The sequence below is a fragment of the Aspergillus aculeatinus genome, assembly GCF_003184765.1.
Source record: "Aspergillus aculeatinus CBS 121060 unplaced genomic scaffold BO66scaffold_1, whole genome shotgun sequence".
Classification (NCBI taxonomy): Eukaryota; Fungi; Ascomycota; class Eurotiomycetes; order Eurotiales; family Aspergillaceae; genus Aspergillus; species Aspergillus aculeatinus.
This window is the reverse complement of record NW_020291470.1, coordinates 179,121-204,032: the sequence shown is the minus strand read 5'-3', so window position 1 is coordinate 204,032 and position 24,912 is coordinate 179,121. Positions and strand designations below refer to the sequence as shown.

Sequence of the window (24,912 nt, the reverse complement as noted above, 5' to 3'; positions counted from 1 at the left end):
CTACTACGTAGGTACAGTAGTACTACGGTACCACCCCATCCACATTGACCCATTGCTACTGTACCGGTGTATCCTCCATGGACCTTGTTTTTGCTGGTGACAATAGCTGAAACCATCAGACAGACCTCCGTCAAAGACTAGCGGTCTGAGTGGTACCGCAGTACGGAGTACTCCGTACTTACTGCAACTACCAATTAATCGGCAGTCAGTCCCGATAAGAATTAGCCGCCAGCATCCGCCCGCGCTACCTATGCATGGCATAGGCTTAACGGCTCCCGGCCTAATGAACAGTCGGCATCGTTCCGTCTTGAGTACTGACAGTCTGACACTGTTCAAGAGGACTCCGTGACGCTATTGGAGATTGTCGGGTGTTCAGGATGTGATTTGACAAAGAAGATGGCACCAATAGGAAGACTACCTTTGGAAAGGTATCTATCCAGCTGATCTGTACTGAAGTTAGCTCCATTATATGTCCGCTCTATCGGACCGCAGAAATTGAAATTGTCCATTGAAGATTAAAGGCGTATTTTCGTGTAGTAACACGAACCGAATCTAATTTAGACCGCTCTTGGGTCGCCTTGGCCACCTGTCTGACATTGTCTCGCAAATCCCATTATTGAAGTCGCTTCCTACATCTCGAATGGTGCATCTTGGCAGACGTTGATATAAATCCTTTTCAAGCATGGGTGAATGTGCTAGAATATCATTGCAGTCAAAAATTCCATCGCTTGCCAATGCTGCGATTTATTCTATGTTCTGCGCAATCGATCTGTGACTGCCTTTCTTTTTGCCCACAATCGTTGAGTAATCAGACAATCGCACTGAGACCCCATCGATGTAGCCACAACATGCGAGTGCAACATGGGCAAACCCAACGGCCGTAACATTCACGGTAACTTGATTGAGTTTGGTGCCTGGGCGCGTCCATAAACATGGATTATATATCCGTGCCCGCTGTGCCCGGGTTTTTGCAACAAGGAACACCATTCATGGCGTCCACATGGATTAAGCAGGGCACGTTGAGCCAAAACCTCTCAGACTTGCACGTGCTCCTTGTTGATAGATTCTTGCATGGTCATAGATCAGATCTTGCACGAGGACACTGATTCCTCTTTTCCTTTGATCTCAGCTGAAACAGTAATCTTGGATATGACTTGTTGAAACCGGAATTGATGTGGCTGGAGCAATGATGATCGACGTCACTCCGATCGTAATCGGGGCGCGGTCACATGTCCGTGCTCACCATACCTGATCGGGAGATTTGTTTTCGACTCGGCTGAGGCTGGGGGGGTCCGTTCCTGCCTCCGATTTAGTTAGTAAACTATTGCCCGTCCAGTCCCTCACTCCTCCCCTAACTACCTTCCCCCGCTTGCTTGCCGATTAATCAATCTTCCCTCCCTCTTGTTTCTTACTGCTGCTTCAGCCTCTTCTTTCAATTTATTCCTGCTGGTAAGGGAGTTCGTTCCATTTCACAGCGACGCGGTTTGTCTGGCTTTTACTTTTACAATCGGCAGTCCTTATTGTGATTCAGTCCCCAATTGAACACCGAATTTCCCTGAATCGGTGGTGTTTCCAGCCCAATCAGACCTCCGTTTCTGCATCAACCAATTCCCGCCCAATTCCCCCGGTTACCATAGGACCATGCCGCTTTGCCCTGCCAGCTGAAGAAGTCCTTGATGAACATTCCGCCTTCGTCAATTAACACACATTTTCCTTCCTATACATCTTCTTTACCGTTTCACTGCTTCGCTTGGAGAGGCAGGCATGCGGCCAATTGAGATCGAGGATCTTATATTTCCATTGGTTCTCACAATCTCGTCCACGGAACGGCACCCGTTATGTCAAGCCACCTAGCCAGTCTCCGACGTACGCAGACGGATTTTGCAGACGAAAAAACAACATCGAGTCCACTCCGCCATGGATCAACAGCATCCACAAGCTCGTCTATCTACACTGCCTCCACCAATTCATTTGCCCCCAGTCGCACCAGTACTGTCTCATCGAGTGCATCAATCGGGTCAATGCCCAGTATCAGTCATAAACGAGGGAAGAGTGAACTGAATAAGATTCCGTCCGACAAAATGGCCGGAGGGCGCTCCGAAGTGGGAACTTTGTCCAATGCCGGCGCAACATACGAGAACATCCGCCGCTCATTGCGACCACTCTCTCAAGCTCCCAATGCATCGGCCCCCTCGAATAAACAGTCCATTTACCGCCATTCTCGCAGTCAGACGATCGACCATCCGCAGTACTGGAAAGAAAACCGCCCCCAAACACCCACCTCTCGCAACACATTTCATCATGATATGGCAGAATTGAAAGATACGGACTCGCACGCCTCAACAACACCGACTAAAAGCGAAGCGCCGCTTGACGTGCAGCCGCCTACGGTTTCACCTCACACCCGACCTCACATGAAACCGCAACATTCTCATAGCTTGTCCAGTCCTCCACCAATCACGCATACCCTCTCGACGCCTGAGCTCGAAACGTTTCAGAAATCATCGACAGGTCACCTGCGCACGCTTTCGAAATTCGCAAAGTCGGGAGAAACAAATGAATTCGGTCTTGATACCTACAGCTCTTCTGTGGTAGGATTACAGGGACGACGACGTTTGAAAAGAGCAGACTCAGTGGCTAAAAAAGATGGCTCCGGCCTCGTGCGCAAGAAGCCCGCGTCGGCCTGGGCGGCAGGCAATTGGATGGACAAACAGCGACAATTCCTACAGGCTTACGAATACCTGTGCCATATTGGAGAAGCTAAAGAGTGGATCGAGGAAGTTATCCAGAAGCAAATCCCCCCGATCGTGCAATTAGAGGAAGCACTTCGCGATGGTGTGACGCTCGCAGAAGTGGTACAAGCGATGAATCCCAACCGAACGATTCGAATATTCAGGCATCCGAAACTTCAATATCGACACTCAGACAATATCGCCCTGTTTTTCCGATTCTTGGACGACGTGGAACTACCCGAACTTTTCAGGTTCGAACTGATTGATCTATACGAGAAGAAGAACATCCCCAAAGTCATACATTGCGTCCATGCTCTATCATGGCTGTTGTTCAAAAAAGGCCTTGTTGAGTTTCGCATGGGTAATCTCGTAGGTCAGCTTGAATTCGAACACCATGAACTGGAGCAAACACAGAAGGGTCTCGACAAGGCTGGTGTGAGCATGCCTAGCTTTTCGGGGATGGCTGCGAATTTCGGGGCAGAACCTGAGCCGGAGCCGGAGCCGGAGCCAGAATCCGAAGAGGAGAGAATCCAGCGCGAGTTGCATGAGAGCGAAGCGTCAATTGCTGATTTTCAAGCTCAGATCAGAGGCGCAATGACGCGCCTGAAGCTTGGGAATCTTATGAATGACCTTTGGGACTTTGAGCCTTTCTTGGTGGAATTGCAATCCCGAATTCGCGCTGACTGGGCCCGCCAAATCGTTCAATATCGCTTGGATATGAAGGCCTTCGCCACGAATCTCCAAGCGCTTTGCCGAGCATTCCTTGTGCGAAGCCGCCAGAGTAGTGTCCAGGAACACTACCGGGCCAACGAAATGGGCATCATGCAGCTACAGAGCCTCATTCGCGGCGCCAAAGCAAGGGCCGACGTTGACCATCTGCGAACTCAGATTCGGAAGGAGGAATCTGGCATCAAACAGATTCAGGCGGCGCTGAGAGGAGCCTTGCAGCGCAAGACTGTATCTGAGATGTACGAGGATACAAGATACGCGGAAAAAGAGGTCCGACTACTGCAAGCTGCGATCCGGGGTGCTCTCCAGCGCAGTCAAGTTTCGACGCAGCTGGAAGCTGTTCACTCTGCCGCGGGTAGCATCACCACCCTTCAAGCGATTATCCGAGGAGCTCTGCAACGTAACCAGGTCTCGCAGCAATATGAAACCGCGCACTCCGCCGAGGACAACATTGCGACACTTCAAGCATATATCAGAGGTGCCCTGCAACGCATCCTAGTCTCACAGCAAAGTGAAGCTCTACGCTCCGTGGAAGACAGTATCATGGCACTGCAGGCACATATCAGAGGTACTCTGCAACGCAGTCAAGTCTCTGAACTGTATGAAGCCACACGGTCGGCGGAAGATGAGATAACAGCCCTCCAGTCAATCATCAGAGCTGGCATCTTACGGCAGCAGGTGAATGTGCAGAACGCAGAGATTAGTAGCACTGAAGCGCCCACGGTGTCTCTACAAGGGAAAATCCGCGGGATGCTGACAAGGAAGTCCGTTGCTGAGATAAAGGAAGCGCTTGCCCTTGAGTTAACTGCCATTACTACTATTCAATCGATTGCTCGAGGCCGTGCACTAAGAGAGCGTCAGCATCAACAAGCGGTAGCGCTCGAGGAGACGACTAGCGAGTGTGTATCGCTTCAATCACTGGCTCGTGGTGGGGCAGTGAGAACAGCCCTTGAGCAGCTTCGACAAGACCTCAATGAGCATACGCAGGCGGTAATTCAACTTCAGAGCATAACGAGAGCGAATGTGATCCGGTCTGAGATCCGGTCGCAGAAAGCAGCACTGGCAGAAGTAGAGACTTCCATCCTGGAATTACAATCTATGGGTCGAGGCTCCATCCTCAGGAGACGGTTGGCAACCGACGCCGACGCCTTGCAGGATGAAGCACTGGTGATCACACATCTTCAGGCCCTCGCTCGTGCGGCAGTGCTTAGAATCAAGGTTGGCGGAGATCTGGACGAGCTCGAGGACTGTGAGGATGAAGTTAGCCAGTTGCAGGCACAAATTCGAGCGATGCTGATCCGGGTTGAAGTTGGCCAAATGCTGGCAGACCTTGCTGCTGAAGAAGATGTCGTCATTGAGCTCCAATCGCACATACGTGGATACCTGGTCCGCTCGAAATTCGAAGAGAAACGTCAATATTATCGCCAAAATATGGAAAAGGTTATCAAGGCGCAAAGCTATGTGCGAGGTAGAATTCAGGGCCAAGCATACAAGAGTCTTACTACCGGCAAGAATCCTCCAGTAGGAACTGTCAAAGGCTTCGTGCATCTGTTGAATGACAGCGAATTTGACTTCGACGAGGAGATTGAGTTTGAGCGAACAAGAAAGTTGGTAGTCCAGCAAGTTCGACAAAACGAGCTAGCGGAACAGTACATCAGCCAGCTCGATATCAAGATCGCTCTGCTGGTAAAGAACAAGATCACCCTTGACGAAGTCGTCAAGCACCAAAAGCACTTCGGCGGCCACGTTGGTAGCCTGCTGCCCAACAGAGAAATCTCGTCTACAGACCCCTTCGACCTCAAAGCCCTGAACAAGACGTCAAGGAGAAAACTTGAACAATACCAGGTATTCTTCTTCCTTCTCCAAACTCAATCGCAATACTTGGCCAAGCTCTTCCGGCGTCTGCGTGAGCTCAACACCTCTGAGAAGGAATACGAGCGGATCAGACACTTGATGATGGGGCTTTTTGGTTATTCGCAAAAGAGGCGAGAGGAGTACTACTTGATTAGGCTGCTCGCACGTTCCGCGCGGGAAGAAATCGAGAGCTTCGACTCACTGCATGAATATTTGCGCTGCAATGCGTTCTGGAACAAACTCTTCGCATCTTATATCAAGTCTCCCCGAGACCGCAAGTTCATGCGGGATACGCTGGGTCCTGTCGTTCGGGAGAACATCATCGAAAACCCGGAGTTGGACCTGGAAAGTGACCCAATGCAGATCTATCGTTCCGCAATCAATAACGAGGAGCTGCGGACCGGAAAGAGAAGCAGACGTCGACCTGATATTCCTCGAGAGGAGGCCATTCGAGATCCAGAAACTAGGGCGACCTTCATCCAAAATCTTCAGGATCTTCGTGATATCGCCGACCAATTTTTCTCCGCCTTTGAAGAGCTACTGTATCGGATGCCCTTCGGCATTCGGTATATTGCAAAAGAGATGTATGAGAGCTTGCTGGCAAGATTCTCCAACGAAGATCCTGGATTTATCCTCCAGACTGTTGGCCATTGGGTGTGGAGGAATTATTTCCAGCCTGCCATTTTCGAACCCGAGAAGTACGGTGTGGTGGATCGAGGTTTGACTCAGGAGCAGAAGCGAAACCTTTCTGAGATCGCCAAGGTGATTGCGCAAGTTGCTTCTGGACGACTTTTCGGTGCGGAGAATGTCTACCTCCAACCGTTGAACAGTTATATCGGTGACTCAATTCAACGGCTTGGCCAGATCTGGGGTGACAGTAAGTTGAAACATGTACAAGAGTTTCTTCCAGAGCTGACTGTTGTATAGTGATTTCTGTTCAGAATGCAGAGGATTATTTCGACATTGATGAGTTTAATGACCTCTACGCCAAGACAAAGCCCACCTTGTACATCAAGATGTCCGATATTTTCTCCATCCATCAACTCGTCGCCAGTGAGATACAGTACATGTGCCCAACCCAAGATGATATCCTGAAAGAAGTCATCCGTGACCTCGGAAATGTGAAATCCAATGAGAGCGAGTTGATGAGTGTCAACTCCTCCGAAATCAGTCTCACACTGAATCCTAAGCTTGCACAGGTTGAAGGTGAGTGTTTTGAAACCCGGCCAATGCGTGTTGATAGCTGACTTGCAATCTAGACCCGGAGGCAGATGTCAAGGCTTTGTTCATGGAAACAAAACGATGCATCCTCTACATCATCAGAGTTCAGACGGGTGCCAATTTATTGGAGATCATGGTCAAGCCACCTACCGACGAAGACGAGGAGAAATGGATGATGCTGGTGCGCGATGAACTGAGTGCAAACAACACCAGGCGAAGCGCATATGCGGAGGCCAACACGATGGTTGACATTGCTTCCATGAGTTACTCCGAACTTAAGCGGACGGCACTCGAGAATATCTTGCACCTCGAACACACTGGAAAGATCCGCCGTGACAACTATTATCAGGATCTTCTGAACGCGATCGCTATCGATATCCGAACCAAGCACCGCCGGAGAATCCAACGGGAGCGGGAGTTGGATAGCGCACGCATGACGCTTGCACGTCTCAATGACCAAGCTGTCTGGCTGGATCAGCAGCTGAAGACGTACAATGACTATATCGAACAGGCCATGATCACCCTGCAGAACAAGAAGGGGAAGAAGAGGTTCCTCATGCCTTTCACCAAGCAATGGGACCACCAACGTGAGCTTCAAAAGTCGGGCAAGGTTTTCAAGTTTGGCTCTTACAAATACTCGGCTCGCAACCTGGCCGACAAGGGTGTTCTTGTGCATTGGAAAGGATACACCGAGCGCCAATGGGACCGCGTCGACCTCACGATCTCGAGTAACGAAGTTGGTGTTTTCACTCTGGATGGCAGCAGTGGACCGATGATGATCCCAGGCGCCAATGCCCAGGTGCCATTGGATGACCTGCTCCAGGCTCAGTTCAACAACATGCAATTCCTTGACTTCTTCGACGGACAGCTTCGGGTGAACGTCAACCTTTTCTTGCATCTCATCATGAGGAAGTTCTACAATGAATAATTGGGGACCTCGTAACATGATGTTGTTTCTTATCTTTTCATTTTCACTCTATATCCATCCTCTACCCTCTTATGCCATTGTGATATCCCACCTCTTTTCCTGTTATAGCATGTTGAACATGACGAGAGCTCGGCGAGTTTGATGCACAGAGACGAGCTCCTTATTTTCGAAGATTACCCCTTGTGTTCGTTGTTCTGCTTTTTTTTCCCCTTTCTTTTCCCTTTTCATTCCTTCGATGATACTCAGTGCATGTCTATTCTATGATGATTTGATGATCTTATGTGTGTAGCTTTTATGCTAAGCTGTACGTATTGCATGTTTGGACTGCTGTGGAAACAATAATGAGTCATGGTCAGTCCCTTTTCTTGAAGTCAGCGTGCGGAAGTAAATCGTTGTTGCTAGTAGTGAAAAGAGGATGACGCAGCGATTGTCGGGTCAGGGGCTGCCACGTGACGTCTTCCGGCCCAAACGGCGATCGATGCCAGCTGGAGTCGATGAAACAACATGTCCGTCCTACTTGTACTTTCCAATCCCTCTCAAGAGACCCCCGTTCAATTCCCTTTCTACTGGTCAACTATCCAACATTCTTCCCTGTGCTTCTTGTTTGTCGGCTGTCATTTGATCGCGTGTTGAAACCAAGACAGCCTGTTCTGCTCAAGGCGCCATGGATTTCTCGAGTCTCAAAGACCAGGTCAGCAACCTGACCTTGTATGATCTCAAGGCGGGTGTCCGCAAGGTCCAGAATGGTAGGTCTCCTGTCGGCGAAGCCCGTTTCTAATGCGCCAGCTCTCTTGCTTGCTTGTAACACGTTCTCATCGGGTCAAACAATGTAATTAACTGCTTTAGCTGTCATGAACTACACTGAAATGGAGGCCAAGGTCCGTCGTTCCTCTCCCCGGCACTTCCGCCCCGCTCCCCTGATCTCCGGACAAAGGCCGTGGTAGTGATGAGCACCGCACTTACACCAAGCAGGTTCGCGAAGCTACGAACAACGAGCCATGGGGTGCCTCCAACTCACTGATGCACGAAATCGCGAGCGGAACGCACAGCTAGTCAGTCGCCTCCCTTGCTCCCCGCCCCTGTCGCATTCACTGGTGAGAGTATAGTCGCTGATAAGACGCCAATGCACACAGTCAATTGCTTAATGAGATTATGCCTATGATTTACAAGCGCTTCACAGATAAGACCGCCGAGGAATGGCGGCAGATTTACAAGGTCAGTTTTGCCCGCTCACAGCATGTCGTCGAAAGAGGTTTTGTCAACATTTCCTCTGGGGGCCCTGGCTGACGGTTGACCTTTCCGCGGACAATAGGCTCTCCAGCTTCTGGAATTCTTGGTCAAGAATGGTTCCGAGCGTGTTGTTGACGATGCGCGCTCCCACATGTCACTCCTCCGCATGCTTCGCCAATTCCACTTCATCGATCAGAATGGAAAGGACCAGGGTATCAACGTACGCAATCGATCGTCAGAATTGGTCAAGCTGCTCGGTGACGTCGACTTGATTCGCTCGGAGAGGAAGAAGGCGCGGACCAACAAGAACAAATTCGGCGGGTTTGAGGGAGGTTCACACATCAGCGGTGGGATGTCGAGCTCGGGCTCTGGCAGATACGGAGGCTTTGGCAGCGAAAGTCTCTCCTTTGGAGGATACAGTGGTGGTGTATATGGTGATGGCGGCGGCTTCGGAGGCAACACAGGCGATTTCAACGACTCTGGTAGTCGCTCGAACCGCTTCGATGAGTATGATGAATACGATGAAGCCGATGCCGCTCCCACACGGCGCCGCGCAGCTAGCCCTCCTCGCGCTCGTCCAGCGAAGCAACCGGAGCCTCCGAAGCCCAAGGCGCCCGAGGCCGACCTATTCGATTTCAGCGAAGAGCCGGTCGCAACGACAGCGTCCACGTCGAAACAGCCCGCGGGAGCCAGCGCCAGCAGCGGTCTCGACATCCTTAACACCAACACCGCCGACGACGATGACTTCGACGACTTCCAATCTGCCACCCCGGCGCCCGCCCCGGCATCTTCCGCGCAGTTCTCCATCCCCGGCCCCGCATCCACCGTCAGCACAACCTCCAGCACGCAATTCGCCGCGCCCAAGCCTGTATCTGGAACCCAAGGGTCGAATCTGAGCGGCATCGTCGGATTCACGTCGATGACGCCGACCCCGACCTCGAGCACCGTTGCCTCGCCCACCCTGTCCCAAAGCTCTCTGGCGCAACCGCACAAGCCCGCCCAAGCGCAACCCAGACCCAGCGGCTTCCAAGCCGCCACCCCCAACTACTTCACCTCCGTCTCCGCCGGCCAGCCCCCTCTCAGCGGCGTCGGCGGCGGCGGCAACACCGTCTCCGGCCACCGGCCCGGCATGCCCTCGACCTCCTCCTTCACCTCTACCACGACGACCGCCTCCGCCGGATCCAAGCCCACCGCCGCCTTCAAACCTTCCGGCGGCGACGCCTTCGGATCCATCTGGTCCTCCGCCAGCGCCAGCGCGGGTCTCGCAAAGGCCAACGCCAACGCCAGCCGCGGACCCAACCTAGCCAGCATGGCCAAGGAGAAAGCCAGTGCCGGAATCTGGGGCGCGCCCGCATCGAGCAATGTGACCTCGCCATCGCAGAGTCAGTACGGCGGTGGCTCAAAGTCGACGGGTGGTGGTAGTTCGGCGTTTGATGATTTGCTAGGCTAAGTTGGGGATGGATGATTACTTGCCTTTTTTCTTTTAATTCTTCTTACTTGGTGTGCTATCTTCTTTTCTTGGGGCCAATGTTATACCGTGGTACGATTTGCTTTTTGCTTCAATATCTTTTCTTCTGTTTGTCATCTGGAAAAATCATCTCGAGAGATTTTCGCCTTCTTTTTCTTTCGTGTCGCTTACAAAATAGCAAGCATCTCTTTTTTTCCCCTTTTGTTTTTCATTTCTTGTGGTATCCTGTTTGTGTCTATACTTGGGAGATTACTTATGTTGCTTTCGCTTCGCCTCTGTTCTTTAGATGATTCGGTAGGAGAAGTGTGGGGGAACGGAGGGGAGAATGGAGGTGAGGGGGAGGGGGTTTAGATACAGGAAAGCAATGGATGATGATGTTGGCTAGCTTTCAAATTGAGTCTTGCTGTGTAGATGTTGTAGACTTCCAGGCTTTGTGAGCGTTGTGCCGTAGAATTAAGGGGTTCTCATCCATGCCGCCTATGTAAATATAGACAGCTACCTTCCTGCTTGTGCGGGGTGGGGGGCTAGATATAGTCCCGAGTCAAGCCCGTGGATTTTGCTCAACTTGATGGCCGGGCCAGGGACAGATACAGAAGAAGATCAGATGAAGAATTAGATAGACCGCGGCGTTCTATGAGAATGAATAGATATGACTACTAGACTGGTCATCTGTCCATTTTCAATTTGAGAATAGAATATACAAAAGGGGGAACCAAAGCCTCGATAATGCCGGTTCATGCACACACACACACACACCGTGTTTATCATTGGTGAGAGATATAACACTACAATTGTCCGTGGACAGAATCAAAATAGAGACACAAAACAAAGTATGACGGATTTCCTCCCACGCTAAACAAGAACTTTATTGCGAAACAAACTGGAAACTTAAACACCAGGGTAGTCGAAAAAGAAAGCAGAGAAAGAAGGACTGATATCATAATACCCGTGTATGAATTGTACCGTATGCGTTGCGTGTGGGAAGTGTTGCTAAGCGATGATGAGGAGTGTAAGAGAAAAGAGAAAAAAAAATATATTTGAGATCACAAAGTTCCAGCCGGGGAACGAAGAACAATAATATAGCGATGATATGGGGTGTCAATAAGTAAAAAGATTGGGAAACAAATATGCAGGATGCAATTATGGATGACCAGCTTCCTTTCGTTGTCTTTTGTTCGCCCCGTCTCTCAAGGCATAGCCAGGTTTGACTGGGGCTGGGATGGAGGGAAATGTCAGAAAGGGGTCTTTGGGGGGGAAATATTTGGGAGGCCGTTTCTCTTAATACCGTACCTTGGTCAGGTACGTAGACAGGGCAGGTAGGGAACTGGTGGGGGGGACATATACAGGGGGAATTAAATTTTAACAAGCCTGAATGTGACTGTTCTTCTCGGTCGGGACGTCAATACCCTGCTTTTCTGATGCGCTCAGATGTGACAGGTTCGAATCGGCGTTGCCACCGCTAAGCGACGACGACTTGGGAGCACCTTCTTCTCCTTTCTCTCCGTTCATGGCGGCTTCACGAGTTGCTTTCGGAGAGTCTTGTTGCTGTGCCTGTTGCTCGTTCGTGGCAGATGGTATCGTTTGTTGATGAGAGCTTCGATTCGAGCCCGGGTCATGGTACGTATGCTGATGACCCTCGTCTTCATCTTCCGGATCGGGCTCGCCGTTCAACGACGTCAACCCACCTTCGATATCACGGAGCAGCCGGACGAACTCCTCAGGAACCAGTCCACTCTCGCCGGTCCGGGGATCCTCCGCTACCAGCCAGCCCTGACCGTGCCGGTATGACACAAAGATCACCTGCCCCTCGGTCAGAGGCAGCTCATTCTCGTGCTCGCGTGTGAAATCAAAGAGCGCAACCGCCTTGCCGTGCATCTCTTCATCTGGGCATCCCACCGCAAACTGAAAATCTCGCGAATACCGATGTGTTTCATAATCATCCTCGGATTCGAAGTCACCCTCGTGTCCATAGGACTGGTCATTACCGTAATCGCCCGCTCGGAAATACCGGCTTTCGTTAGCTGGATAGGTGACATACTCGCCCCCGGGGCCATCGTCCATATCATCGTGGTCGTCGTCATTCACATAGTAAGTCTCGCTACCATCCGGATTCATGCTGACGAGCGTGCCCCGTTCGGCATCATTCTCATAATATACACTTCCATGTGCACGATTGAACTTCCGGCTCTTGCGCCCATTAGAATCGGTGCCAGTGGACTTGTTCTTTCGGTGATGGGGTGTAGAGAAGACTGGGCTGTGCAGGTCTTCGTCTTCGCTGTAGGGCGGACCATCGCCAAAGGACATGGCAGGCAGCTGCTGATGCCCGTAACTGTGATCAGTGCTCCAGGGGCCCATAGACCACTGGCCACGCGAGCTATCCCACGGAGCCGGAGGGTCAGACAGGCGTCGTGGCTCACTGGCCGGGGTGGATGCTATGGATGCACGAGGAGGCAGCGGACCATAATGGAGGGGATGTATCGGTGGGTATGCAAAATCGCGCACCAAAGCATATGACAGGCTGGAATGGAAGATGGGAAAGACATGTGACCCGGGTCGCGACCGGTTGTGTGAAGCAAGCGAGACATTCGAATGTGTTGAGAGGCGCTCACGGGCGTATGAGGAAGAGCGTTGACGGCCCGGCCGCTTAGCTGAAGCATCCGTAACTATCGGAGGCAAGACCGTGAGGTTCGCAGAAGACGCCGCCTGCTGCGGCTGAGGGGATGATGCCGCAGAAGCCATGGCTATTGAATGCTGGTCTTATGTGGAGACGGTTCGGCGCGCGAGAATTGTGATTGCGTGTCGAGAATGTCGTGTGAAGTGATGTCAAGTCGGATGTTATAACCCAGGGAGGAAATGAAGGGGAGGTTCAAAAGACTGGTTCGCCCTAGCTTTGCATCGCGATCGCCCGCCCACTGAAGTTCAACTACCAGCCTGCGTTCGAAGAACGTCTCTTGATGTTGACTCGACCAGGCAGGGAACCGGGAGAGAAGCGTGCGGACCGAATTGGTGGGAGGGCAGGAACTCCTTGCGTGTAAGCACGATGCAAATCGAGTTGGTGGAGGAGGCTGCGCCGAGCAGGATTGTCCTAATTCGAAACCACGGAGCTGAGCAAGCGACGAACGATGGAGTCCTAGGCGCCAGAGAGGCGAGGTGGTATCAATCGGGTTACTGGAAGGTCCAGTGAGAGTCGGCGGCGCAGGGCAGGCAAGGCGCGGCTATCAATCGCAGAATACCACAGCGATCTTCACAATCCAGACTGCTCCCCTCTGTCTCACATAAGCGATATGAAATTAATTGGTCACGGCAGTGAAGAGATTGCCCAGGCCAGACAACTGAAACGAGACAAGAATTTGTGGACAGGCGCCCAGGTTTGGGGAGGTTGTAATGAAGCAGAGTGGCAGGAAGCTTTTTCGACCGGGCTTGGTGTTTCGGTGTCCCGCGCTTGACAGTCGAGTGGATTGGATGGTCGAGGGAGGGTAGAACTGGGGATGCTAAATTTAGCAACGAGGGCAGGGAGGAAAAACGCCACTTTTAGAGACAGCGATTACTAAAGCCCATGGGACACTGGAGGGGAAAGCCAAAGAATTCTAGGCGAGAACCGGGGGGAAGAGAAGGAGGGAGAGGGAGGGGAGGGAAAGAGAGGAGAGGAGAGAGGAGGATGAGGAGGAGGGGAAAAGTGGGCGCTTGTAGATGACACCACCTGCAGGACAAGAAGGCAGAAAGCAAAGAGCAGAAAGCAGAAACACACAGACTGAGACTGACAGACAAGAGGATAAGAAAGAACCAACTAACTTAAAAGGATGGTGGAGCGAGTGAGGGCGAAGAAGGGCAGGCAGAGGCCAGCGTCGGAGATTACCTTGCCTAGTGTGTAGTTTTAGTTAATCGATGCGTTAAGGATCACCGAGGCGCAGTTCCGGGGAGGAGGAGGAGGGGAGGGGGGGGGGGGGGAAATGTAGGGAGGGAGACTCACGGGTCTTTTTCCGCCCTCTGCTTTCTTGAGAATCAAAACACGGAAACACGTTTCAAAAAGAGAACTCTTCATGCAGACAAGCCACTCAATCTGTCTTATTGCAACATTGCCGCGCGGTTGATCTGGGATCGATCATTCATGACAAGTTAATCCGGAGAGAATAATGAAGAGTGAAGACTCGCCGGGAAGCACGTGACAATCCACGCGTGGCTTAGTGTGTTTCAGTCAATGATGCCTCAGGCGATCCATGTTTGGGATACACTGCCTCAGGTTTCATCCTTGCTTCCTTCTCCTTCTTTCAGTCACCGTACATGCGGTACCTGCCTACCTACATACCACAGCCACCACCACCATCCACCATCCACCATTGCTACAACCATGCACAGCCAGCACATCCAACACAACGCCCTCCCTACAGCAAAGGCCAAGTTCTAGCGGTATGCCAGCGTACGCCAGCGGGAATTCTTGACGGTTCTCCTTCTCTCTCTGGCTACGTCTTGTAACCTTCCAGCCTGATGGTGCTGCGCTACGCCAGGCTCAATACCCACGATAATACTACATTCTTGTACAATCTTACTTAGAAGGAAATTTTCAAAGAGAACAAACTTTTTAAAGGTTAAAATGTCTATTGATCAAATCAAGGAAACTAAAATAACATCAAAGCGATCGTGCTCGTACTGCTCAGCCAGCCGAGCAGCAGGAACAATAAAAAGGAATGGCCCTCAACAGGTCACAATTGTCTGATCTGCCATGACCTTCAGGGCGTCTCATTCTCGACTCTTGATCGCTCTCTCCTCCCGGAAAATGCAAGGGAGAGCATACTTGTGCAAGAGTAAGGCCCCGAAGTCAAGAATAGCACACTCAAACCGGTGTACTGCTTGGATAAATGGTCTTATAGATCGTCAAGAAGGTGGTCTTGGAGGCTGGCTCGGACGGTGCGCAGGCTGGCTGGGACGACGCGGAGGCTGGCGCTGTCGAGGATGGCGATGGCACAGGCTGACTAGATTCACCACCCACGGCCGGGTGAGAACCCATGATCTCAGCAAACTGCGATGGGATCGAGGCTCTATCCAAAGGTTGGTCTTCCACATAATCTGCAGTTCCAGCCTTGACGTGCGTATGCGTCGCAGCATTGTCCACAACATCCACGTCGATGCAGGTGGTATAGATCTCCTGCTTGCCGTTGGGCAGCGTGTCCGTCACACCAGGCGCAGTCGGCCAGTCCCAAACCCAATACAGGGTATACGGCTTGCCGGACGGCGCATTCGCGGGTAGCGCGATATCCTGCTGACACCACAGATCGGCGCCCATGGTCTGGTCGGCCACGTGAGGAAACTCGGCCTGGCGATGCTCGGAGATATTCCCGGAGTTGATCTGGTAGCACCGGCCGTCATCGAAGTTCTGCTCCGACAGAAGCACGCCTCGTCGGTCGCCTCCCGTGCCGTCGCGGTTCCAGACGCGGTGAACGTCCAGGAGCTTCTCGTCGGCCTTGGGCTCGGTGGTTCCGTACACGTATACCGTGCCCCGATTCGGGGGCTTTCCCGGCTGCGTTCCGGGGAGGGTCACATGGCCGTTTTCCTGGAAACGAAGAGCGATGGCCGCGCCCGCGCTGGCCTGCAGTCGGGGGTTTCCTTCGGTCTGTTGGTACAACTGCTGGCTGTCCTTGCACATCTTGTCGGTGGGAAGGACCTCGCTTTGATTGGCCCGGCCGTTGGGAGGGATGAGATACGTCATATCGGTATCGCTGAAGCCAGAGGCGGTCCGCTGGACATTGCCGCGGGGGTAGCCAGTTGCTCCGACGAAGGTTCCATTTGGCGCGATGACCGTCAGTTGTTCCACCCAGGAGTGGGCGTTCGCAGTCGACAAGCCCAGGGCGAGCAGTAGCCCCCCCAATCCCGTGCCACGGATGAAGAGCATGATTGCGTCTTTTCAAACTGTGGTGATTTCTGAACGCTTCGTTAAATCGTTGTTCCTGTGAGGAATAGCAAGTTGAGACACCGGCCAGCGGGGTTGTCTATCAAGAAAACTTGGTGGTTCTTTTCTGCGTGTGGTCAGTGGATGCAATGGTGGTTTGTAGAAGGCAGGGGTGATTCTTACATAATTTATAGCCTCATTGTGACAAGAAGGGCCTTATGTATCTTCTCTTGTCGTCTAGTTCGCTGGAGAGTTCCACTCAAAGACAATAGACTGATCGCGATGGACAATGATTATCTAGCGGAGAATCACAGCGTACAATAAAACAAACACAAAGGAAACGGGAGTCATTGGGTGTTAACAATGACATTGAAGGAGAGTGTCCGTTCCAGATATTGTCGCCCTCCGGGGCCTTATATTCAAATTCACTCCCCAAAAGAAATTAGGAGTCAAAGCAGTTGTCCAATATCATCCAGTTTGAAACAAAAAGAGAATGAGGAAACTCGGCCAAGCTGCGTCAGTCATGAGAGGCTCGTTTCTGTAGGCGCTCCGGGACAATGCAATAACATGATCATGACTGAAATAGATCCTTGATGAGCATCGCAGGACCAATCGATCCCCTTGAAAGCGCTACCAAGCTTTTTGTGGCCCTGGGTGATCCGGAGAAAGACCACAGCCATGATTCGTCTCGTCTTCAAAGTCTAGCGCGGAAGGGGGGGGGGAAGCAAAGGGCATGAAGAAGAAGACGATCAGATCGGTCAGGTCTTGATGGGATTTGCGACACTAAGTGAGGTCTGAAATTAGCAACGGCGCCTAACCTGGGCTGGAATATAATCTCTTACTGACAGGCATTCGCCCTCACGGATGGACCCGTTGTTGCAGAGTTGCAGACGACGCAGCAGTCCTTTGATCCTGCCCCATCCGCGGCACACTCGAGCACCTAGGGCTGTTAGTGTTTATTTGGGGTAGCTTAGCGATTTACCCCCCCCCATATCCATGAGCAAAGCTGTCTAGCTTGACGGCGCGCATTGGTATTCAGCAACCAGCCGGGCAGACATTTACCCAGCCAGGTTTTGTTGCATGTTTATGTTTTAGGCGCCTGAGGAGTGAGTGTTGAAACATGGCCGCGTCCCGCCCTTGCCAGCCCTAGCAGATTCCTGGACGGCTGGGAACAGTCGATCTGAAAAGCAGAAACTTACCCGGGCGGGCATGACTGGGATATCCTCTGAGCTTTGTGCATGAAGCTTGATTATTTTCGCTGAAGAACATTTCCTGCGAAAGCTGAGAGTACTATCTATGACTGTGAAATGCAAGATGCAAATAAAAAAGGTTCCAGCACTGCGGCTCATGTATGGAACTGACAACAAATCCTTTCTAGATCCTCCCGCCCGCCCAATGATCCAAGTTAACTACTCCGTACTTAGTTTCACTACCGAAGTTATAGCTATAGAAGTGTACTCTAGTACTCCGTACATACAGTACTATACCTACTGGACGTGACACGATTCATTACTTCTGGAAAATCTACCTGTCTGGTCAAGGGGTTGAGATAACTCGGGTCGACCAACTCACCAACTCACCGACCTCACAATGTTCTTGCTTGGCATTGGAAAGGCCCCCCCCCTCCCCACTTCACCTTCGTCTCGTCTCTGGATCAAACAAAATCACAGCGTCGCCGTGGTTCCATCGCCTAACTAAGGTAGTGAGTACCCATCAATTGAATATCGGTCCTCAGGGGAAAACCCGACCCCCGAACACGCATTGACCGTACGTCCAGCATTGCGACTTGCGAGACCGACATGAAAGTCACTCATGTCATGACATTAGATCAACAGCTTAAATTACCATACTGCCCTGAGAAAATACCCAAGTACGTAGCGACTTGTTCTGTGATCTCATCCGGGTCCAAGCTCGTTACGTGTCATGAGTGCCAGACCCGCAGCTGAACTGGTTTTTTTCCCTGCCGATTTCCGGACTATCTACCGGGGAGTTTTTGTTTTCTTCTTATTTTTTCTCTGTTGCCTGGGGGGGGATCAACCTTGCTCGGGTTAGCAAGACGTTCTGACGGTCAGCATACAACAACGTTTTTGACAGGACTTTTTTTTTCTGTCTGTCTGCCACGATTTCACCGAAGCGCACAGAGAAATTTAGGTCAGGCCTAAACCCAAAGTAACCGTATGTGAGACAGATGGGGATCCCTTCCTCCCTTCTTCGCCAGAAGAGATGAAGAGATTGATTAGATGAAAAAGGGTGGGTAGGCTGTGTTATCTCCGATGAATCGCAGCCCTTCAGTGGCCACCGACGGTCCCGGTTTCCACCATTCGATCCCCACCCCGGCAGACTGAGGGAATATCGGGCTACGGATGCAGTCTTGGAATTTTTTATCAGATGGAGGGGTTTTGGTCTCCTACGGCTTTCGAAAGCGGGATGCCAATTAACCACCAAAGGGCGGAATGGGGATGGAGGGGGGAGGGAGCTTGGAAATTACCTAACGCATTGAATAATAATATTATGACTAGACTAGACTGGATTGTGTGTGATTGCTCTCTGCTGGAACCAGGATTGCCCTTGCCACCATTTCAGCCAACAGGATCGGGAGAATGAGTGCATGCGGTGCTGTACGCTGCTGGCATGGACAATCAGAGAGATGATCTGGTGGTGATGGCGGTGGCAGTGGTAGTGGCCAGGGTGCTTTGCTGCTGGACTTTCTTGAAGTCATCATGATCAGACCAAATGTGGTCCATGGTTAGTAGGTATCACCAACCAGTACCACAATCCGTATTTCTCTGATGACGTTTGTGATACCAATGTGCTTGGAGGTGTTCAGCTTCACTCGGACACCCAAAAAGCTCTCCCCAATCTCTTACATTCCGACGGCTTGACCAGCTGCGGCAGAGCGCAGGAAGCCGAAATCTAGAAAAGAGGTTGGCCTGACATGCGGGTCGCTATTTGGCCCGCATGTCGCTGTTTGGCTGAAGTGTTTGGATTTCACGAGAGAACCGCCGTCTTACTACCTTACGAGTGCTGAATCATGAATGCCTTGTCTGATCTGCCGACCATTAGAGAAGTGGCTCTTAGGGTTGAGCAGAGATCCAATGACGGTCTATAACCGTATAACTCAACGGGAGCTGGGCCACATGGATACCCTTTCCTTCGGGCTCGGGTTCTCTTGAAGGAAAAAAAAAAGTGGCTGTAAGTACGGAGTAGGGTAGGTTACTGTACAGTGCTCCGTATCTTAGTTTGCTTATTAGACTGTTTTCTGATCACTAAGGTTTGGAAGCCTTCTGTTCCTTCGGTGAGATTGGGCAAAGGCTCGCTCACACTCACATACTATCCATGTATTATGTACTGTACATGCACACTGCAGATACACCATCCAACATTGAACATGCAAGGTTAGTCTGCAAGCGACTGCAGAATCTGTAGAATGCTGATCTCAGAACAACACTAACCAATCCTACTTTGCAGACTTGCAGCTGGCATCATTTGTGCATCCTCCACGTTGGGATTAATTGTTGCGGCTTCCTCCCGATAAGCGGAGTATGTGACCACCACAGACTAAACTAGAAGTAAGTTAAGTACGGAGTAAGTTAATCTCGTAAAGGAAAAGAAGAAAAAAAAGGGAGAAAAAAAAAGAAAAAGTGGAAAAAGGGAAACCGAAAAACCACTATCAATTTGTACTAATCCCGATTAGGTTATCTCCATTGGAACTTGTCCCGGTAGTCGCTATTGTTCCCAATTCTTCTTTATTCTGGGTTGCCCCCCCTCCCCTCCGCTCTCTCTCCCCTTCCTCACTTCTTACTTCTCTCCGCTCATTTTCCTTTCATCCTTCTTCTTCCTCTCTTTCTACACCTTCTATATTCACTATATCACCTACTACTAGATCCATTGATCTTGTGGTAGTAGCCCGATAAGTGAATTGTCGGTTGTATCCCAACGCGACCAGTGTACTTTTGAGCCACCTTGGCACTGCTGCGGTCCGTATTCCCGCAGTGCCATCGATTGGCTGTCTTTGTTGGCCGAACCTGTGGCTTGGTTCAGCGGCGAAACTCGCGGATTTACTTAATCCCACCGCCTCTGTGGCTGCCTAGTGGGAATACTTCCACCCTTGCTTCTTTCAGGGGCCCGTGATTGAGTCAGGAAGTCCCAGAAGGGGTAAGAAAATAAACCTCAAGAATCCAATTGCTTGGGATCTTGATTTCAGCCCAACGCAGAGGTTGGACTTTGGACGTTTTGCTGTCAGGTAAAGCCACTCCGACCCCCTCGTCCGCCCTTACTTGCCCTCCACCGATCGCAAAGCTCATCGCATTCCTCTTTTCTTTGTTTTTAGACCCGATAAGCAACGACCACTCTCGCTCCTCAATCCCATGCCATTGACTTTTGGGGAGGTGCTCGTTCAGATCTAAAAATTTAGATCATCGTTCGCGTGAATTAGTGCGATACATTCGGGGGCACTCTTTGGCGGAATCTCAACGCGTGGACCATCGCCCTCCCGACTCGACTAACTTCTCCTTTAACACCCGGTCCACACCGCTCCTTTGGACTCAATTGTCCAACTTCCATAAGCAATCATGGCTTCGACGTTGATTCCTCGCAAGTCGCGTACGACAGAGGAAGATCGCGATGCTGAGCCCGGATGGCTCAAGCGTCAAGTCACCAGCGGTCTACAGTTTATCTCCCGCCGTGCCTGCCTTCACCCGATTCACACCATCGTTGTAATTGCCCTTCTGGCCAGCACCACCTATGTTGGTCTGCTGGAGGGAAGCCTTTTCGACTCGTTCAAGAACCCGCGCAATGTACCCGGCCAGGTCGATGTGGACACTCTTCTCAGAGGCAGTAGGAATTTGCGCCTGGGAGAGAGTACCTCGTGGAAGTGGCAAGTTGAGGATGCCCCCACCATCCAAGACTCTGAGGTGAGCATCTGCTTGATCGATCTATCTGTGTTTGTTCATGCACTGATCCTTTCGATCCGATAGTCCGCTCAGCACATGGCACTTGCTACCTTTATCTTCCCCGACTCGGTATCCAAGTCAGTGTCGACTGCCCCTCTAGTCGACGAGGTCCCCATTCCTGCGAATACATCTGCCCAGCGGGTTCCCCATACGCCCAACCTGTTCTCGCCTTTCTCCCATGACTCGTCTCTCGTGTTCACTCTTCCTTTCGAGCAGGTCTCCGATTTCCTGAAGGCCGTGCAAGAGATCCCCGAACCTTCAGCTGGCGCGGGAGAAGGAGAGCAGAAGAAATGGATTATGAGGGCAGCTCGTGGCCCGGCTTATGGCTCGACTGGAGCCCTCAAGCTGTGGTTCGCAGACGCATGGAACTCATTCGTTGATCTGATCAAGGTATTTTCCCACAAAATGCAACCAGCCTAATGACTTGTTTGCTAATTTTCTGTAGCACGCTGAGACCATTGACATCGTCATTATGACCTTGGGATACCTTTCTATGCACCTCAGCTTTGTTTCCCTTTTCTTCTCCATGCGCCGTCTGGGATCGAACTTCTGGCTGGCTACCACCGTTCTTTTCTCTGGTGCTTTTGCCTTCTTGTTCGGACTTTTGGTAACCACAAAGCTTGGAGTCCCTATCAACATGCTTCTGCTGTCTGAGGGCCTTCCATTCCTGGTGGTGACCATTGGATTTGAGAAGTCGATCATCCTCACTCGAGCTGTCCTGAGCGCTTCCGTGGATAGGAAGCAAGGCGCCCGGGCTGGCAACAACCCCAGATCCATCCAGGACTCTATCCAGACTGCTATCAAAGAGCAGGGTTTCGAAATTGTTCGCGATTATTGCATTGAGATTGCCATTCTTGCTGCTGGTGCAGCTTCTGGTGTCCAGGGTGGCCTAAGGCAGTTCTGCTTCCTTGCTGCTTGGATCCTGTTTTTCGACTGCCTCCTGTTGTTCACCTTCTACACTACGATTCTCTGCATCAAACTCGAAATCACCCGTATTAGACGCCATGTTGCGCTCCGCAAGGCTCTCGAGGAAGATGGGATTACTCAGCGTGTTGCCGAGAACGTGGCTTCCAACAATGACTGGCCGAGAGCTGGATCGGAGTACAATGGCAACAGCGAGACCAGCATCTTTGGCAAGAAGTTCAAGTCCAGCAACGTCCGTCTCTTCAAGATTCTGATGGTTGGCGGTTTCATCTTGATCAATGTGGTGAATTTGACGGCTATTCCTTTCCGGGATTCCGCTAGCATCCCCCTTCTGTCGCGCGTTTCCAATGTTTTGGCTCCTACCCCCATTGACCCTTTCAAGGTCGCTGAGAATGGTCTTGACTCCATCTACGTCGCCGCCAAGAGCCAGATGCAGGAGACTGTCGTGACAGTTATCCCTCCCATCAGGTACAAATTGGAGTATCCCTCTGTCCACTATGCTGCGCTTGGAGAGAGCGCAGGATTTGAGATTGAGTACACCGATCAGTTCCTCGATGCTGTTGGTGGGCGTATGATCGAAAGTCTTCTGAAGAGCATTGAGGACCCGGTTATCAGCAAGTGGATTATCGCTGCCCTGACTTTGAGTATCATTCTGAATGGCTATCTCTTCAACGCGGCCAGATGGAGCATCAAGGAGCCCGAAGCTGCACCCAAGATGGAAGCCCCGAAGCCCAAGGTATACCCCAAGATCGACCTGAACAACCAGGATGGTCCCACGAGGAGCGCTGAAGAATGTGAGCTTTTCCTGAAGGAGAAGAGAGCTGCCTTCCTATCGGATGAGGAGCTCGTGGACCTCTCCTTGAAGGGCAAGATCCCCGGTTACGCTTTGGAGAAGACCATGGAAAATGAAGATCTTATGAGCCGCCGTGACGCTTTCACTCGCGCAGTGAAGATCCGTCGATCTGTCGTGGCCAGGACTGCTACCACCTCTGAGTTCAGTGGCTCCTTGGAGGCTTCCAAGCTCCCCTACAAGGATTACAATTACACTCTGGTTCATGGAGCTTGTTGCGAGAACGTCATCGGTTATCTGCCTTTGCCCCTTGGTGTTGCTGGTCCTATGCTCATTGATGGTCAAAACTATTTCATTCCTATGGCGACCACCGAAGGTGTCTTGGTGGCTAGTACCAGTAGAGGTGCTAAGGCTATCAACGCTGGTGGTGGTGCAGTGACTGTACTGACTGGTGACGGTATGACCCGTGGTCCTTGTGTCGGTTTCCCTACCCTTGCACGAGCCGCAGCCGCCAAGGTTTGGTTGGATTCAGAGGAGGGCCAGCGCGTTATGACTACAGCTTTCAACTCCACTAGCCGCTTCGCCAGACTGCAGCACATGAAGACTGCCCTCGCTGGTACTTATCTATACATCCGATTCAAGACAACGACAGGTGATGCCATGGGTATGAACATGATCTCGAAGGGTGTCGAAAAGGCACTCAATGTCATGGCTACTGAGTGTGGCTTTGATGATATGGCTACGATCTCTGTTTCGGGTAACTTCTGTACGGACAAGAAGGCGGCTGCTATCAACTGGATTGACGGCCGTGGCAAATCGATCGTGGCCGAGGCTATCATTCCTGGCGATGTTGTCCGGAGTGTGTTGAAGAGTGATGTCAATGCCCTCGTTGAGCTGAACACCAGCAAGAACTTGATCGGAAGTGCCATGGCTGGTAGTATTGGCGGCTTCAACGCCCACGCATCCAATATCGTTACTGCGATTTTCCTTGCTACCGGTCAAGATCCCGCCCAGAACGTGGAAAGCAGCAGCTGTATCACTACCATGAGAAAGTGAGTAGACACCCTCAAAGGCTTACTACATTATGCTAATCTACTGTAGTCTCAACGGCAACCTTCAGATCGCTGTGTCGATGCCTTCCATCGAAGTCGGAACTATTGGTGGTGGCACAATCCTCGAGGGACAGTCCGCCATGCTGGATCTCCTCGGCGTGCGTGGCTCCCACCCGACCAACCCCGGCGACAACGCCCGCCAGCTGGCGCGTATTGTCGGCGCGGCTGTGCTTGCTGGTGAGCTGAGCTTGTGCTCTGCCCTGGCTGCCGGCCACCTTGTCCGGGCGCACATGGCGCACAACCGTAGCGCTGCCCCGACCCGCTCGGCCACTCCTGTTTCTGCCGCCGTTGGTGCTACCCGAGGCCTCACTATGACCTCGTCGAAGTGAAGTCCGATGCGCTCGGTTGCCTTATGAATGCATGTCCCCCAATCCTCCTGCCACTGAGCAGAATCTTTTCTCCCGCGCTCCTCAGAGACACCTGCTCGCCCGTCTTCTTCTGCATACGACACCGTTCTGGCTATTCGGCCCATGATTAAATTGGGATAGTTCTGGCCATTTCCCCCTTCCGCCGACGGGCTTATTCTACGACTGTACATTTACTTCCTGCATACGCACTGGTAGTTTATCCGGGCATTCTGCACATTTCATGTCGGTTTTTTCTAATTGAGGGGAGGAGTTTACCTGGTTGTGAAGACAGGGCTGTTGATAGACGGAGAAGAAGAAAAGCGAATGATGAGTTCATTCGCCTGTATTGCACAACCTATACAGCTACCTGACTGTAGTTACAATATGATGATGGAATGTCACCTGTTTTTTTTCCTACGTACATGACTGGGGAGGTTCAATGCATGTGATGAAATTTGTTATCGTCAGATTTCATTGCCAGCATGCTCATAGCCCTAAGTCGCACATGTTAAAGTAAAGGATGAGTAGAGGCGCGCGCTAGTAGTAGTTTCTTCGGCTGACTTGCCACTGCCGCTGTACTAGATACAACGCATTCGTGTGGGATGGACACCGGCCGGGCACTTTGTGAGGCTTCCGAATCTGGGCTCTACGAGAAGTCTACAAACTTACCTCAATCCTACTTTCGATATCCTCGACTTAGCTATTTTCTCGCATGCCCCGAACAACATGTATAGGACCATG

General features: G+C 51.5%; 5 protein-coding genes across 5 annotated transcripts; 3 read left to right on the top strand and 2 right to left on the bottom strand.

Moving 5' to 3' along the window:
• Positions 1 to 1,725: 1,725 nt before the first annotated feature.
• BO66DRAFT_424727 (putative Ras GTPase activating protein) lies at positions 1,726 to 7,826 on the top strand. The gene is made up of 3 exons (XM_025650185.1): positions 1,726 to 6,192; positions 6,243 to 6,521; positions 6,575 to 7,826. The coding sequence occupies exons 1-3, from the start codon at positions 1,839 to 1,841 to the stop codon at positions 7,462 to 7,464; spliced, it is 5,523 nt and encodes a 1,840-aa protein (XP_025508999.1). The 5' UTR covers positions 1,726 to 1,838; the 3' UTR covers positions 7,465 to 7,826.
• A 142-nt stretch (positions 7,827 to 7,968) lies between these two features.
• Positions 7,969 to 10,481, top strand: BO66DRAFT_387112 (ENTH domain-containing protein; the record flags this gene model as incomplete). The annotated part of the gene is made up of 6 exons (XM_025646224.1): positions 7,969 to 7,983; positions 8,105 to 8,210; positions 8,311 to 8,342; positions 8,437 to 8,516; positions 8,598 to 8,679; positions 8,777 to 10,481. 6 exons carry the CDS (start codon positions 7,969 to 7,971, stop codon positions 10,142 to 10,144), a joined length of 1,683 nt encoding a protein of 560 aa, XP_025508998.1. The 3' UTR covers positions 10,145 to 10,481.
• Positions 10,482 to 11,501: 1,020 nt separating this feature from the next.
• Positions 11,502 to 13,180, bottom strand: BO66DRAFT_1608 (adaptor protein NBP2). Its single transcript, XM_025642222.1, has one exon. It carries the CDS (start codon positions 12,899 to 12,901, stop codon positions 11,522 to 11,524), a length of 1,380 nt encoding a protein of 459 aa, XP_025508997.1. The 5' UTR covers positions 12,902 to 13,180; the 3' UTR covers positions 11,502 to 11,521.
• Positions 13,181 to 14,797: 1,617 nt separating this feature from the next.
• On the bottom strand, positions 14,798 to 16,336 carry BO66DRAFT_1605 (uncharacterized protein). The gene is made up of 2 exons (XM_025642218.1): positions 16,230 to 16,336; positions 14,798 to 16,173 (listed from the first exon to the last, which is right to left on the bottom strand). Exon 2 carries the CDS (start codon positions 16,047 to 16,049, stop codon positions 14,994 to 14,996), a length of 1,056 nt encoding a protein of 351 aa, XP_025508996.1. The 5' UTR covers positions 16,050 to 16,173; positions 16,230 to 16,336; the 3' UTR covers positions 14,798 to 14,993.
• Positions 16,337 to 20,617: 4,281 nt separating this feature from the next.
• hmg1 (HMG-CoA reductase) lies at positions 20,618 to 24,153 on the top strand (the record flags this gene model as incomplete). The annotated part of the gene is made up of 4 exons (XM_025643323.1): positions 20,618 to 20,959; positions 21,023 to 21,388; positions 21,444 to 23,764; positions 23,814 to 24,153. 4 exons carry the CDS (start codon positions 20,618 to 20,620, stop codon positions 24,151 to 24,153), a joined length of 3,369 nt encoding a protein of 1,122 aa, XP_025508995.1.
• Between the last annotated feature and the right edge of the window lie 759 nt (positions 24,154 to 24,912).